Raw genomic sequence first — 14,808 nt, 5'->3', positions numbered from 1 at the left:
TAAAAGTAGAAAGAAAATACAACCAAATGTAAATATTACAATATTAAATGTGTAAGTTTGAAGTAAAAGTCATATGGTGAAAAGCTGGAAAAAATTGGACTGCTAACACATTTAAATGAATCTTTAAAAAATACATCCAATAAAAATGTATTTTTCCCCAACAAAAATGTCTTAAACTCCCAAGAAAATGAACTATATAAGCTGACACAGGATAACCTATGTGATAAGTGTTCATTGCCTTTTTAATAACTAATACACATGTAAACTTTAATACTGGAATTATCTTACCAAATACCATTGTTAATTTTTCTTAGTTTTCTCTGCTAGAAACATGTCTACACATAGAAAATTTGAGGAGGGCAGAATTGTTGATTCAAAAGCAACTTATGAAGATAGGACTCTTTTTCAATGATGTTTATAAGACGATAAGTTGTAGATTTATTAGAAGCAGGAGTAGGACATAGGTGATTCAAATGTGAAGAGTCAGTTTGTGTGATACAAAGAGGTATTTATCGTCATGCGTTTTGTGGTAAGTTCTCCAATAACCAGTTATATAGGAATCACTCAGATTTACTTGAAGTTAGAAGCTGGCCAGGAGTTTGAGTTCTTCATATAGTCTCCCTTATTGTTTCAAGCAGATTGGGCAAAAGACAATAGTCAAGGATGAGAAACCAAACGGCACTAACAACTTTCATCTTGCTGGGACTCACAGAGGACCCTCAACTAAAAATTTTGCTTTTTATGTTTCTGTTTCTTTCCTACATGTTGAATGTATCTGGAAACCTAACCATCATCATCCTCACTCTGATTGATTCCCACCTTAAAACACCAATGTATCTTTTCTTCCAAAATTTCTCCTTCCTAGAAATTTCATTCACAACTGCTTGTGTCCCCAGATTTTTATATAGCATATCATTGGGGGACAAATCCATTACCTATCATGCTTGTGTCAGTCAACTGTTGTTTACAGACCTCTTTGCAGTAACAGAATTTTTTCTCTTGGCCACTATGTCCTATGATCCCTATGTGGCCATCTGCAAACCCCTGCATTACATGACCATCATGAGCAGAAGAGTCTGCAAGAACTTCATCGTCTTCTGTTGGGTAGCAGCACTGATCATCATTCTCCCACCAATTAGTCTAGGTTTGGGCCTGGAATTCTGTGATTCAAACATGATTGATCATTTTTGTTGTGATGCATCTCCTATCCTGAAGATCTCTTGCTCAGACACATGGTTGAAAGAACAGATGGTTATAGTCTGTGCTGTGTTGACATTCATCATCACCCTCATGTGTGTAGTTCTTTCTTACATTTATATTATCGGGACCATTCTAAGGTTTCCCTCTGCTCAGCAAAGGAAAAAGGTCTTTTCCACTTGTTCTTCCCACATGATTGTTGTTTCCATTACTTATGGTAGCTGTATCTTCATTTATGTCAAACCTTCAGCCAAGGATGAGGTAGCTATTAATAAAGGGATTTCACTCCTTATTACTTCTATCTCACCAATGTTGAATCCCTTTATTTACACACTGAGAAACAAGCAAGTGAAGAAAGCTTTTCATGATTCAATTTAAAAAATTGCATTCCTATCAAAGATGTAAAGGAGAAATGAGTCAATGAATCTAACTGAAAGGAAGGATGGAAAGGCACAAAACCTGAAGCTTCTCCAGTCATACTGACACTCTCACTTTCTTTTTAAGCAGCTTAATGTGAACCCTATTCCACTGTTTATTCTCCACTAAAATTAAACTCTGTGTATATTTACTCTTAAATTATGACAGAAATTGATATTTGCTAAATATGTTGCTTGTTATCACTGGAAACACAGGAAACCACGTTTTTGGGTTAGGGGGTAGGGGTGTTGGCATATTTCTACACTGTTAGGTTTGACTATGTAGCCTATGTTATAGTTAACAGAATGGTTGTGGAAGTGATGTGCACCATTTTTATACCAGGCCTATAAAACATCTAATATGTGATTCACCAGCCCTCTTTTTTCCCACCTACCAATCAGATGCCCAGGTTTCAATGACTTTGTAAGCTTCAGACTGGTGATGAATGACGTTGATTTTCTTTTTTCTTTTTTTTTTTTTTTAATTTTTTATTTATTTATGATAGTCACAGAGAGAGAGAGAGCGCGGCAGAGACACAGGCAGAGGGAGGAACAGGCTCCATGCACCGGGAGCCCGACGTGGGACTTGATCCCGGGTCTCCAGGATCGCGCCCTGGGCCAAAGGCAGGCGCCAAACCGCTGCGCCACCCAGGGATCCCATGACGTTGATTTTCCATCTCAGCTATAGTATTCATCCAAAGCACAGGCAACCACAGCAAACTTTTTGTTTTAAGATTTTAAATGTATTCATGAAAGACACACACACACAAACACACACACACACACACGCACACACACACACACACACACACACACACACACACACACACAGAGGCAGAAACACAGGCAGAGGGAGAAGCATGCTCCATGCAGGGAGCCTGATGTGGGCCTCAATCCCGGGTCTCCAGGATCACGCCCTGGGCCGAAGGCAGGCGCTAAACCGCTGAGCCACCCAGGGATCCCCAACCACAGCAAACTTGATAAAGCTTCTTCTCTGCCTCACTCAACTCAGTTGTCACCAGATTTGACAGGTAAAATATTGCAGAACTATCCCTGCTATGTAGTAAGGAGACTACATTCACAGTTACATCTATTGTGGCTAAATGGATGAAAGTATTATTAGAAGTATATACTGTTAAATTTAATACTAAGGAAATTATATCTTGACTATTGTCATCTTCCTCCTCAGATACCCATAAATTCAAATATAGCCCAAAACAACCATATGAGGTAAATAGTACTACAAACAATGTATACAAACTTGTAAGTTATAATAGTACCCACCTCCCTTTCACATCTTCTGGTCCTATAAACATCTCGAGCTAAGTGCTTAAATTACTTCCTTTCATATTCACTGTGAGGAGACAATTATTTAAATAAAATTGTAGACTTTTTCAATCACTTTTTTTGAATAAACAGTGTTTAAATTGCCCTTTACAATTTTCATAGAGTCCATTGCATGGAGGCATTATAGAATATATTATGTCTATGTAATATTTTGCTTTTCTTGACCTTTCATGTACATTGGTAGGAGTAATGTAACTGTATCAGAAATATATCTTCAAAATACTCTACAAGGGGTTGTGTAAGTAGATGTCAGTCCCTCAATCTCTTTCAGATTCCCTAAGCTTAACTGAGGGAGTAAATTTTAGCCCCCTATATAAAGATTTGCCATTCTAAAACACAATGGTCACTATACTTGAAACTCTTACAAGCTAGGATAAGTTGAATAAATCTGAGTGAGCATTTTAAGATGTGCATATTGAGCTAAAGTAGTTTTCTCACACATTATGATTGATATTTCACTGGTAATTCTTCAGCGACATCCTAATAATTGATCTTTTTTTGTCTTACTCTTTGAAAGTGTATTTCTCTGAAGGTCTGTCATTAATTAAGGTCCTTGGTCACAGCTTTGACCCACCACTGCTAAGGCAAGGCTGTTACCTGTCTGCACCTCACACCCTGGGACCTAAGGTGCAGCTATGACTAGACTGCACTGCTCTGTGCTCAGCCCACGGGGGAATGACTGTACCCTCCCTGGTAGTGGAAACAGTACACCCCACCCAGCGGGGACCTTCCCAGTCATTTGGAGATGCAAGTCTGTTCACAACAAAGCCCATCTTAAAAGACTCCAAGAGGCAACTGCTCCCTCAAATTTGTAGACATCAGCGCAAAGCCAGTAGAAAGATGGAAAGGAAAAGCAAGATGACATCATCAGAGAGCACAATAATTTTCCAATTACTGAGACCAAAGAAATGGAAATCTATGAGTTATGTGAAATAGAATTCAACGTATTTATTTTAAAGGGAATGAATAAGCTGTGAGGCTCTAAGTACAGTTGGATAATAGTTGAAATACAAATCATGTACTTGAAATTGGCTGAGAGATCTTAAACATTCTCACCACAAAATAAAAAATTATATACATGTTACGTGATGGAAGTGTTAATTAACTTGATTGTGGTAGTCGTCTCACAATGTATATGTGCATTAAATCCTCTTTAAGTCATTATATACAATTTTATTTGACAATTATTCCTAAAAAATACAGACAAATGCATACAAAAAATAATCAGTTAATAATAAAAACAGAAATACAAAGGCCCATGAAATCACCAACAGAAATTGCGTTGTCTTTTCTCTTGTTAAAAGATTTCTTCTTTCTTATTACGTGAATAGTTATATTTATACTAAGCATTAATTATATATTTTACAACATTAACAAATTAGAAAAATTGTCCCTATCATATTACAATTACTTAAAATGATGTTGAAATGAAAGAAAAGAAAGTTTCTCCTTTTCCCCTGTAACCTTGTACTTATTATTGTGTACTTGGTCTACTTCTGATGTCAGTGTTATTTTTATGTGTCTCAGGACATTTCCCCCAGTATTGTTTGTTCCACTCTATATTCCCAAAGTCTTACACAAGAGACTCATTAGTAATGTAAAGGACAGAACCACCAAGGACATTATGTGTTTATTTCACTTAAATGAAAATTGGGTCAATTTTGTCAATTTTGAAATATTTTCCTGTACTAGAGATATCAGAATGCTAATTTTTACAGAAACAGAGATCTTAATCTACTCATTTAAACTAGTATAAGCAAAAAAACAAAAACAAAAAACAAACAAACAAAAACTAGTACAAGCTTTGTAGTTAACAGGATAAAGAAAATGTTTCCTGGGCTCACAAGAAGGCAGGGTTTCTGCTGAAAATTTTCATCTTGTGTGGATGTTGGGCCATGAGTGAAAACTGCAATTGCTCTCTGTGTGGATCTGTATTCCCAGAATGAGCTATCAGAGGCCACTAAACTATCTCCATGATAAGAAATTCCTGGATGATTTTTTACCCTTTGTAACTTGGGGTTCAGTAAGCATCTGAGATCATGATTATCAGAAAAGTATATTTTTGGTCATTTTTTCCCCTTTTATGAACTCCAGAATCATGTTTTCTCTGAGGAAAGTGTCTAAAACAAAATAACAGATACCGTGTGTTATTTTAATAATTTATGAAAGGTTTCCACAACCATTTATGAAGTGTGGCTTTTCAGTATGAGTGATAAATCTATGAGTCACTGCCAATCTGTTTTTATGTATCAATACAATGAAGATCATCTACGTGTCATAGCATTTGGAGAGACACTTCTAAGCATCCTCTGCCACAATCTCACCCTCATTTTAAGCAAAAACTATACAAAAATAAATAAGTAAACAAAATCTATGCATAAAATGTGTAAATTTTATCTCCATTGAAAGATTTATTTGCTGTCATTTTATCAGTGAGTGACCCTGCTCTGTAAGAGTCATTCACAATTTAATGTAAGCTCAATTTTTAATCTCTGTATCTTAATATCAATATCAGTCTCATGTTCTTAAATAATGTGAAATATTAAGGACTGGGAGAAAATGGTGGTATTTTTTGAAGAAGAGATACCATCTTCAGTACATACAAGCTGAATGAGGTGCTCAGAATGAGGTGCTTATCTGTGATTGTGGTGATGGGAATTGAGTGTATATGTCTGGGCATCAGAAACAATTCCTTTCTGGGCAGGCTGGATGACTCAGTGGTTTAGCGCCACCTTCAGCCCAGGGCGTGATCCTGGGGTCCTGGGATCGAGTCCTGAGTCGGGCTCCTGGTATGGAGCCTGCTTCTCCTTCTGCCTATGTCTCTGCCTCTCTCTTTGTGTTTGTCTCTCATGAATAAATAAGTAAAATCTAAAAAGAAAGAAAGAAACAAGTCCTTTCTATACCACCATTGGAAATGTTGTGTTGTCCCTTTGTGTCTCTTAATCAGGTGTCGGGGAGCTGCAATTAACTTTTAGACAAACCATGTAACCTGTTCTTACTCTCATTTTGCTTTTATATATTCTTTAGGCTAAACTATGGGACTAGGTACAAAGTGGGAGCTGATACTTGCCTGTCTTAATTATTAATAAGAAAACATTTTAAAGCAACCAAGTGAAATTTCATGTAACCATCTAACTGAGGCCTCTAAAGCAAATGCTTTTTAATTCAGTAATGTTGGAAAAAGACAAAGTATGTAACGATTGAAGATAGGAAATACCTGTTAGCTGATATGTAAGTAGTCAGATCAGAGAAACAACCAAATATATAATATTTGTTGATGCAAAGAATTTCAAATAACTGAATTACTATGTTGTACATCAAACGAATGTAATATTGTGTGTGATCTATACTCAAATAAAAATATCTTTTAATAAATAAATAAGGGCACTTGGGAGCCTCAGGCTTTAAAGTGTCTGACTCTTGATTTCAGGTCAGGTCATGATCTCAGGGTTGTGGGATTGAGCCCCACATTGGGCTCTGTTCAGTGGGAAGTCTGCTTGAGATTCTCTCTCTCTCTCCCTCTACTCCTCCCCCCAGCTCTCTCTCTCTCTCTCTCAAATAAATAAATAAATAAATAAATAAATCCTTAAAATTTTAAGTGGGGAGTCTGTTCAGTGGGGAGTCTGCTGGAGATTCTCTCTCTTTCTCCCTCTGCTCCTCCCCCCAGCTCTCTCTCTCTCTCAAATAAATAAATAAATAAATAAATAAATAAATAAATAAATCCTTAAAATTTTAAGTGGGGCGTCTGTTCAGTGAGGAGTCTGCTTGAGATTCTCTCTCTCTCTCCCTCTGCTCCTCCCCCCAGCTCTCTCTCTCTCAAATAAATAAATAAATAAATAAATAAATCCTTAAAATTTTAAATAAATAAATGAATAAATAAATAAAACATTTTATTGCTTTAATAAAAAGCAATGAGTTATAATCTTTTTGCTGGTAGAGGGTTTTTCCTTAATGTGGATAGTTGCTAACTGATGAATGGTGGTTGCTAATGGTTGCACAATTCCTTAAGATAAGACAACAGTGAAGTTTGCCACATCAAGTAATTCTTTTCACAAACAATTCTGTTTTGAGTGATGCTGCGTGATAGCACTTTACCCACAATATAACTTTCAAAACTAGAGTCAGTCCTCTCAAAGTCTGCCACTGCTTTATCAACTAAGTTTATGTAATATTCTAAATCCTTTGTTATCATTTCAACTATCTCCACAGCATCTTTGCCAAGAGTTGATGCCGTCTCAAGAAACCAGTTTCTTTACTCATGCATAGGAACAACTTTTCATCCATTAGTGAGATTGTAGCACCTTAGTTACATCTGCAGGCTCTACTTCTAATTCTTGTTCTCTTATTACTTCCACAACTATAGTTACTGCCTCCGTTGAAGTCTCATAGCCCTCAAAGACCTATATTAGGATCAGAATCAACTTTATCCAAACTCTTGTTCATGTTGCTATTTTGACCTCTTCCCATGAATCACAAATGTTCTTAATGGCATCTAGAATGGTGAATCCTTTCCAGATGGTTTTCAATTTGCCCAGGTCCATCAGAAGAAGAATCATTTTATATGGCATCTCAAGCCTTATGAGATGTATTTCTTAAATAATAAGACTAGAAAGTTAAAATTACTCCATGATTCATGGGTGCAAAATGGATGTTGTGGTAGTAGGCATGAAAATAACATTAATCTTATTGTAAATCTCCATCAGAGCTCTTGAGTGACCAGATGCACTGTCAACAAGTAGTAATATTTTGAAAGGAATCTTTTTTTTTTTTTTTTGGAGCACCAGGTCTCAATAGTAGGTTCAAAATATTCAGCAAACTATGTTGTAAACACTTTGTGCTGTCATCCAGGCTTTGTTGTTCCATTTTTAGAGCACAGACAGAGTAGATTCAACATAATTCTTAAGTTCCTTCAAGAACTTTTCCTTTGCAATCACACCTTGACTAAATGTTTGGTGCAAGAGGCTTAGCTTGCAGCTTATCTTGGCTTTGGACCTGCCTTTCTTGCTTGGTTTAATCATTTCTAACCTTTGATTCATAGTGAAAGACCTGTGACTCTTCCTTGTACTTGAACACCTCAAGGCCATTGTAGGGCGGGTAACTGGCCTATTTCAATATTTTGTCTCAGATACTAGGGAGGCTAGAGGAGAGGGAGAGAGATGGGGGAATGGCCAGTGGGTGGAGTGGTCAAAACACACACAACATTTATCAATTACATACTCCATCTTCTATGGGCATGGCTCATGGCACCCCAAAACAATCACAATAGGTAACATGAAGGGTCACAGATCACCATAACAAATACGATAATAATTTAAACCTTGAAATATAGTGAGAATCATCAAAATGTGCCAAAAAGGCATGAAATACGCAAATGCTGCTGGAAAAATAGTAATGTTAGACTTGCTTGAGGGGGGGGGTTGCCACAAACCTTCAATGTGTAAAAAAAAAAAACCTTCAGTATCCAAGAAGCACAATAAAATAGGGCGTGCCCATATTCATGATTCTTCTGTATTATTTAAACTATGAACTTTTAAGCGGTCTTCTCTATTATATTTACTATTAAAAATATTTATAAATGTAAAATGTTAATACTAGAGTCATAGTATATATTACTGGTAGTTGGTTAAACATATATTTATACTAAATAAATAGTACTTAACAAATAGTATTTAACAATAATACATATATAGAGACCATATACTTAACAATAGTACCGGATGAAGAGAAAAAGGAAGCATGCTGAAAATACAGCTAGGCAGAAATTTCAAGCATTGAGTCAACTGCTCTTGTTGAAAAGACAAATGGTAAATGTATGCAGTTGAGCCTAACAAAGAGAGTACATTTTATTTACATAAAAGGCCAATACAGATGATCTTTCTAAAAGCACTTTCAGAGCACCTGGGTGGCAGTCATTAAGTGACCAACTCTTGGTTTCAGCTCAGGTCATAATCTCAGGTTATGAGATGGAGCCCTGCATCAGCTCCGTGCTCAGTACAGAGTCCACTTGAGTCCCTCTTGCACCTCCTCCCATTGTCCTCTCTCTCTAAGATAAAAATAAATAAATCTTAAAACAAAAGTACTTTCATTACAATGTTGATGCACAAAACAGATGAGAACTGGTTAAGTTTTAGAGAATGATTTGACAAATAAGAAGCAAAAACAGTGAGGTGAATGTGATAGAGGCTTTAGGGAAGGATTTGTTATTTTAAATCTGATTAAAATTTCAGTAACCTAGATAGTAAGGCAATTAGAAGCATTTCAACTTTACCAAGTCATAATGTGATGATAAGCAATAGTAGTTCTCTTATTTTCGTATGCACAGCTTAATTACTCAAGACGAATAGTTCTCAAGCTTTGATATGTTTCAGAATCACCCAGAGTGATAAAGTACCTAAACACTAAGGCTTATTAAAGCAGGATGGAGCCTGGGCCTTTGAATTTTTACCAAGTTCCTTTGAGATATATTAGTTATATTAGCATCAAAACATTGTGCTCCACTGAAGAATGAACAAAAGTGGGAATCAGGCTCATTTTTGATACTCAGAGATTGTTAGTGGATAGGAACAGAGTGTGGGTGTTTACAAGAGCCTTTTTTGTATTAAAAATTTTCTTTAGACATAGCCATGCTAAGATTTATGAAGTTATATCGCAAAACACACAGAGTCTGCCAAAATGATCAATGTCTATACTTTTATTTAATAAAGACCCAGGACTTCAAGTAAACACATCAAACTGATGACATTGATTTTTAATTCAGCTTGTGAGTATTGAAGAATTATTGGGCAAGGAAAGGATATTAGACTACCTGTGAAATCACCTATAGGTCTCTTCTACTCCTGTGGCTAAAATTGCATTAAACTAGTGTATTCACATGAAAGATTAATTGATAAAAAAAAATTTGAGAAAGTGACAAGAGCTATAAAATTGAGGACGCTAGTACAGTAAAAACAACTTTGAGAAAACTTTTCTTCAATCAATCATGTAATACACCTCATTTAGAGATGAGGATGGCTGTGTATTCACATTTATCATTCAGCCACTTTTTTCATTTTTAATGTTAATTTTACAAACAGATTGGACTGAAGTCAGAAGCCTGTGATGAGAAATCATACAAGACTAACAACATTCATCCTTCTGGCACTAATTATGACCCACAACTTCTGATATTTACCTTTTTGATTGTCACCAAGAACCTTTTGTTTATTCATTTGCTTTCAGGTAGAGCAAACTGAAAAAAAAGTCAAGGTTGGTATCTGTCCCTTTCCAGAGATATTGAAATACCCACTCTTTCAAAGGAGGTAAGAGTTTCTGGCATTACAGTGCCATGAGGATCATTTTTTTCTCCTTCTAAATATTAAATTATACAAGATAATGTATCCTAGGCCTTTCATGAGAAAGCCAATCCAATCTGTTGGACAGACCAACCTCAGAGTGTTTCCTACATGTTCAGAGAAGCTCTGAGAATAAATGTGAATGCATGAACAAAAATGAAAAGAAGTGCACTGGTGCAGCCACTGTGGAAAACTGTCTGGAGGTTCCTCAAACAGTTAAAAATATACCTGCCCTACGACCCAGCAATTGCACTGTTGGGGATTTACCCCAAAGATACAAATGCAATGAAACGCCGGGACACCTGCACCCCGATGTATATAGCAGCAATGGCCACGATAGCCAAACTGTGGAAGGAGCCTCGGTGTCCAACGAAAGATGAATAGATAAAGAAGATGTGGTTTATGTATACAATGGAATATTACTCAGCTATCAGAAATGACAAATACCCACCATTTGCTTCAAAGTGGATGGAACTGGAGGGTATTATGCTGAGTGAAGTAAGTCAGCCAGAGAAGGACAAACATTATATGTTCTCATTCATTTGGGGAATATAAATAATAGTGAAAGGGAATATAAGGGAAGGGAGAAGAAATGTGTGGGAAATATCAGAAAGGGAGACAGAACGTAAAGACTGCTAACTCTGGGAAACGAACTAGGGGTGGTAGAAGGGGAGGAGGGCGGGGGGTGGGAGTGAATGGGTGACGGGCACTGGGGGTTATTCTGTATGTTAATAAATTGAGCACCAATAAAAAATAAATTAAAAAAAAAGAAAAGAAGTGCAGAAAATCTTTATCAAAGATTTCAACTAAGAAAGAAAATAAATTAAAGAAATTATGATTGTCTGACAGAGAAGTAAGTATAATATGTTTTGCAACATTTGTAATATTGCCCTTTGTGAAATTTTAGCCATATTTTTCTCTAAGAAAAAAAATTCACCTGCCTGTATTAAAATAAGATATATGAGTTATAGCTTATGTATTTATTTTATAAAGATTCCAAGAATATACATGAGATATTTCAATACTAAATAAGTGAATATATAAATAAGAATCCTAATATAAGAAATATCCAGAAATAACATCAGCTATATCACCACCAACCTCAAAGTGTGAAATAAAAACACCCATTGTGTGTGCGTGTGTGTGTGTATTTCTCCCTTCATATCTCCAAAGTCATGCTGCAAAAACATCATCCATTAGAAATCTCAGCCTCCTTTCAAATATTTATTGAAAGATAAACCGAAGTCCATTGGTTTTATGTCACTTTCAGTTAATTTATTGAATTCCATCTTATAATACTGTGTACTATAAGAAAAAATATTTTGAACACTGAGTAGTGCTCATAACATACTGAGTTGAGTAAGGTTACATAGTGATGCATACAGGGCCTGAGAGATAAGGAGAAAGGATGAGAGAGAAGTAGGTAGACTGAAGCAATCATTCTCCACTTCTAAATTTAATCTAATATATATGTTGAATATGTCCCCAGATTCCCTGGAAGCACTCTAGTTTTCAAACCATGAGCTTAAGTCAGCACTTATTTCTCAGGTTGGTGACTATCACCCAGTGGATTTAACAGTATATAATGGCTAACTACTAGATGTGGTTCTTCTTCTACCTCAGTATGAATAAAATATCCCCAAACCAATATCACCTATACTTTCAACCTCAAATTATAAAATAAAGGCAAAAGCATAACATGAATGATGTGATGATTTTAAAAATAAAGAGAAATTGTTTACAAAGAAATGCAATGTGGCTCAAAAGGGAATTGCTTTCACTCACTGATGTGAGATAATAAACATTGAAACACTGATTAAAAATTGAAAATATTCAAGCCCCTATTTTAGTAATTATTTCTTTTTTAATTTAATTTATTTTTTTCTCCCTTTTTTTTCCTTAATTGGAGTTCAACTTGCCAACATATAGCATAACACCCAGTGCTCATCTCGCCAAGTCCCCCCCCACCGAGTGCCTGTCACCCAGTCACCCCAACCTGCCGCCCACCTCCCATTCCACCCCTTGTTCATTTCCCAGAATTAGGTGTTTCTCATGTTTTGTCACCCTCGCTGATGTTTTCACTCATTTTCTCGCCTTTCCCTTTGGTTCCCTTTCACTATTATATTTATATTCCTCAAATGAATGAGACCATATAATGTTTGTCCTTCTCCGATTGACTTATTTCACTCAGCATAATACCCTCCAGTTCCATCCATGTCTAAACAAATGGTGGGTATTCGCCGTTTCTAATGGCTGAGTAATATTCCATTGGATACATAGACCACATCTTCTTTGTCCATTCATCTTTCGATGGACACCGAGGCTCCTTCACAGTTTGGCTATTGTGGACATTGCTGCTATAAATATCGTGGTGCAGGTGTCCCAGCGTTTCACTGCATCTGTATCTTTGGGGTAAATCCCCAGAAGTGCAATTGCTGGGTCGTAGGGTAGCTCTATTTTGAACTCTTTGAGGAACCTCCACACAGTTTTCCAGACTGGATACACCAGTTCATATTCCCACCAACAGTGCAAGAGGGTTCCCCTTTTCTCCACATCCTCTCCAACATTTGTTGTTTCCTGCCTTGTTAATTTTCCCCATTCTCACTGGTATCAGGTGGGATATCATGGTGGTTTTGATTTGTATTTCCATGATGATCAGTGATGAAGAGCAGTTTCTCATGTGCTTGTTGTCCATTTGTATGTCTTTAGTGAAATTTCTGTTCATGTCTTTTGCCCATTTCATGATTGGATTGTTTGTTTCTTTGCTGTTGAGTTTCATAAGTTCTTTATAGATCTTGGAAACTAGTCCTTTATCTGATAAGTCATTTACAAATCTCTTCTCCCATTCTGTAGGTTGCATTTTAGTTTTGTTGACTGTTTCTTTTGCTGTGCAGAAGCTTTTTATCTTGATGAAGTCCCAATAATTCATTTTTGCTTTGTTTCCCTTGCCGTAATAGATGTATCTTGCAAGAAGTTGCTGTGGCCAAGTACAAACAGGGTGTTGCCTGGGTTCTCCTCTATGATTTTGATGGATTCTTGTCTCACATGTAGATCTTTCATCAATTTTGAGTTTATCTTTGTGTCTGCTGTATGAGAATGGTCTAGTTTCAATCTTCTGCATGTAGCTGTCCAGTTTTTCCCAGCACTATTGATTGAAGGGACTGTCCTTTTTCCAGTGGAGTGTCTTTCCTGCTTTGTCAAATATTAGTGACCATAGATTGAGGGTCCACTTCTGGATTCTCTATTCTGTTCCTTTGATCTATGTATCTGTTTTTGTGCCAGTACCACACTGTCTTGATGACCACAGCTTTGTAGTACAACCTGAAATCCGGCATTGTTATGCCCCCGGCTCTGGGTTTCTTTTTCAATAACCCCTGGCTGTTTGGGCTCTTTTCTTATTCCACACAAATATTAAGATGATTTGTTCCAACTATGAAGAAAGTCCATGGTATTTTGATCGATATTGCATTGAATCTGTAAATTGCACTGGTAGCATAGACATGTTCACAATATTAATTCTTCTAAGCCATGAGCATGGAATATTTTTCCATCTCTTTGTGTCTTCCTCAATTCCTGTCAGAAGTGTTCTGTAGTTTTTAGAGTATAGATCCTTTACCTCTTTGATTAGGTTTATTCCTAGGTATCTTGTGCTTTGGGGTCCAATTGTAAATGGGATTGACTCATTCATTTCTTTTTCTTCAGGCTCATTGATAGTGTATAGAAATGCCACTGACTTCTGGGCATCGATTTTGTATCCTGCCACACTGCCAAACTGTTGTATGAGTTCTAGCATTCTTTGGCTTTTAAGATGCTAAGATTGTTCTCTCTATCCCTACACTCTGAAGAGTTTTGATCAGGAATGGATGCTGTATTTTGTCAAATGCTTTCTCTGCATCTACTGGAAGCACCATATGGTTCTTGTTTTTTCTCTTGTTGATATGATCTATCATGTTGATTGCTTTACGAGTGTTGAACCAGCCTTACATCCCGGGGATAAATCCCACTTGGTCATGGTGAATAACCTTCTTAATGTACTGTTGGATCCTATTGGTTAATATCTTGGTGAAAATTTTTGCACGTGTATTCATCAGGGATATTGGTTTATAATTCTCCTTCTCCTTTGGTGTAGTCTTCATCTGCTTTGGGGATTATGGTGATGCTGGCCTAATAGAACTAGTCTGGAAGTATTCCATCTCTTTCTATCTTTCTGAACAGCTTTAATAGAATAAGTATTGTTTCTTCTTTAAACGTTTGATAGAATTCCCCTGAGAAGCATTCTGTCCCTGGAGTTTTGTGTCTTGGGAAGTTTTTGATGACTGCTTTAATTTTCTCCCTGGTTATTGGCCTGTTCAGATTTTCTATTTCTTCCTGTCCAATTTGGGTAATTTGTGGTTTTCCAGAAATGCATCCATTTCCTCTAGATTGCCTAATTTACTTGCATATAGGTGCTCAAAATACGTTTTTAACATCACTTGTATTTCCTTGGTGTTGGTTGTGATCTCTCCTCTTTCCTTCAT

At 36.6% G+C, this 14,808-nt stretch overlaps 1 protein-coding gene across 1 annotated transcript; it reads left to right on the top strand.

Annotated features, from left to right (window-relative positions):
* The first annotated feature begins 663 nt into the window (after nt 1–663).
* LOC140642170 (olfactory receptor 6C68-like) lies at nt 664–1,575 on the top strand. Its single transcript, XM_072842661.1, has one exon. It carries the CDS (start codon nt 664–666, stop codon nt 1,573–1,575), a length of 912 nt encoding a protein of 303 aa, XP_072698762.1.
* Nucleotides 1,576–14,808: the final 13,233 nt, after the last annotated feature.

The sequence above is a fragment of the Canis lupus genome, chromosome 11 (genome assembly GCF_048164855.1).
Source record: "Canis lupus baileyi chromosome 11, mCanLup2.hap1, whole genome shotgun sequence".
Taxonomy (NCBI): Eukaryota; Metazoa; Chordata; class Mammalia; order Carnivora; family Canidae; genus Canis; species Canis lupus.
This window is presented reverse-complemented; position numbering and strand designations above follow the sequence as displayed.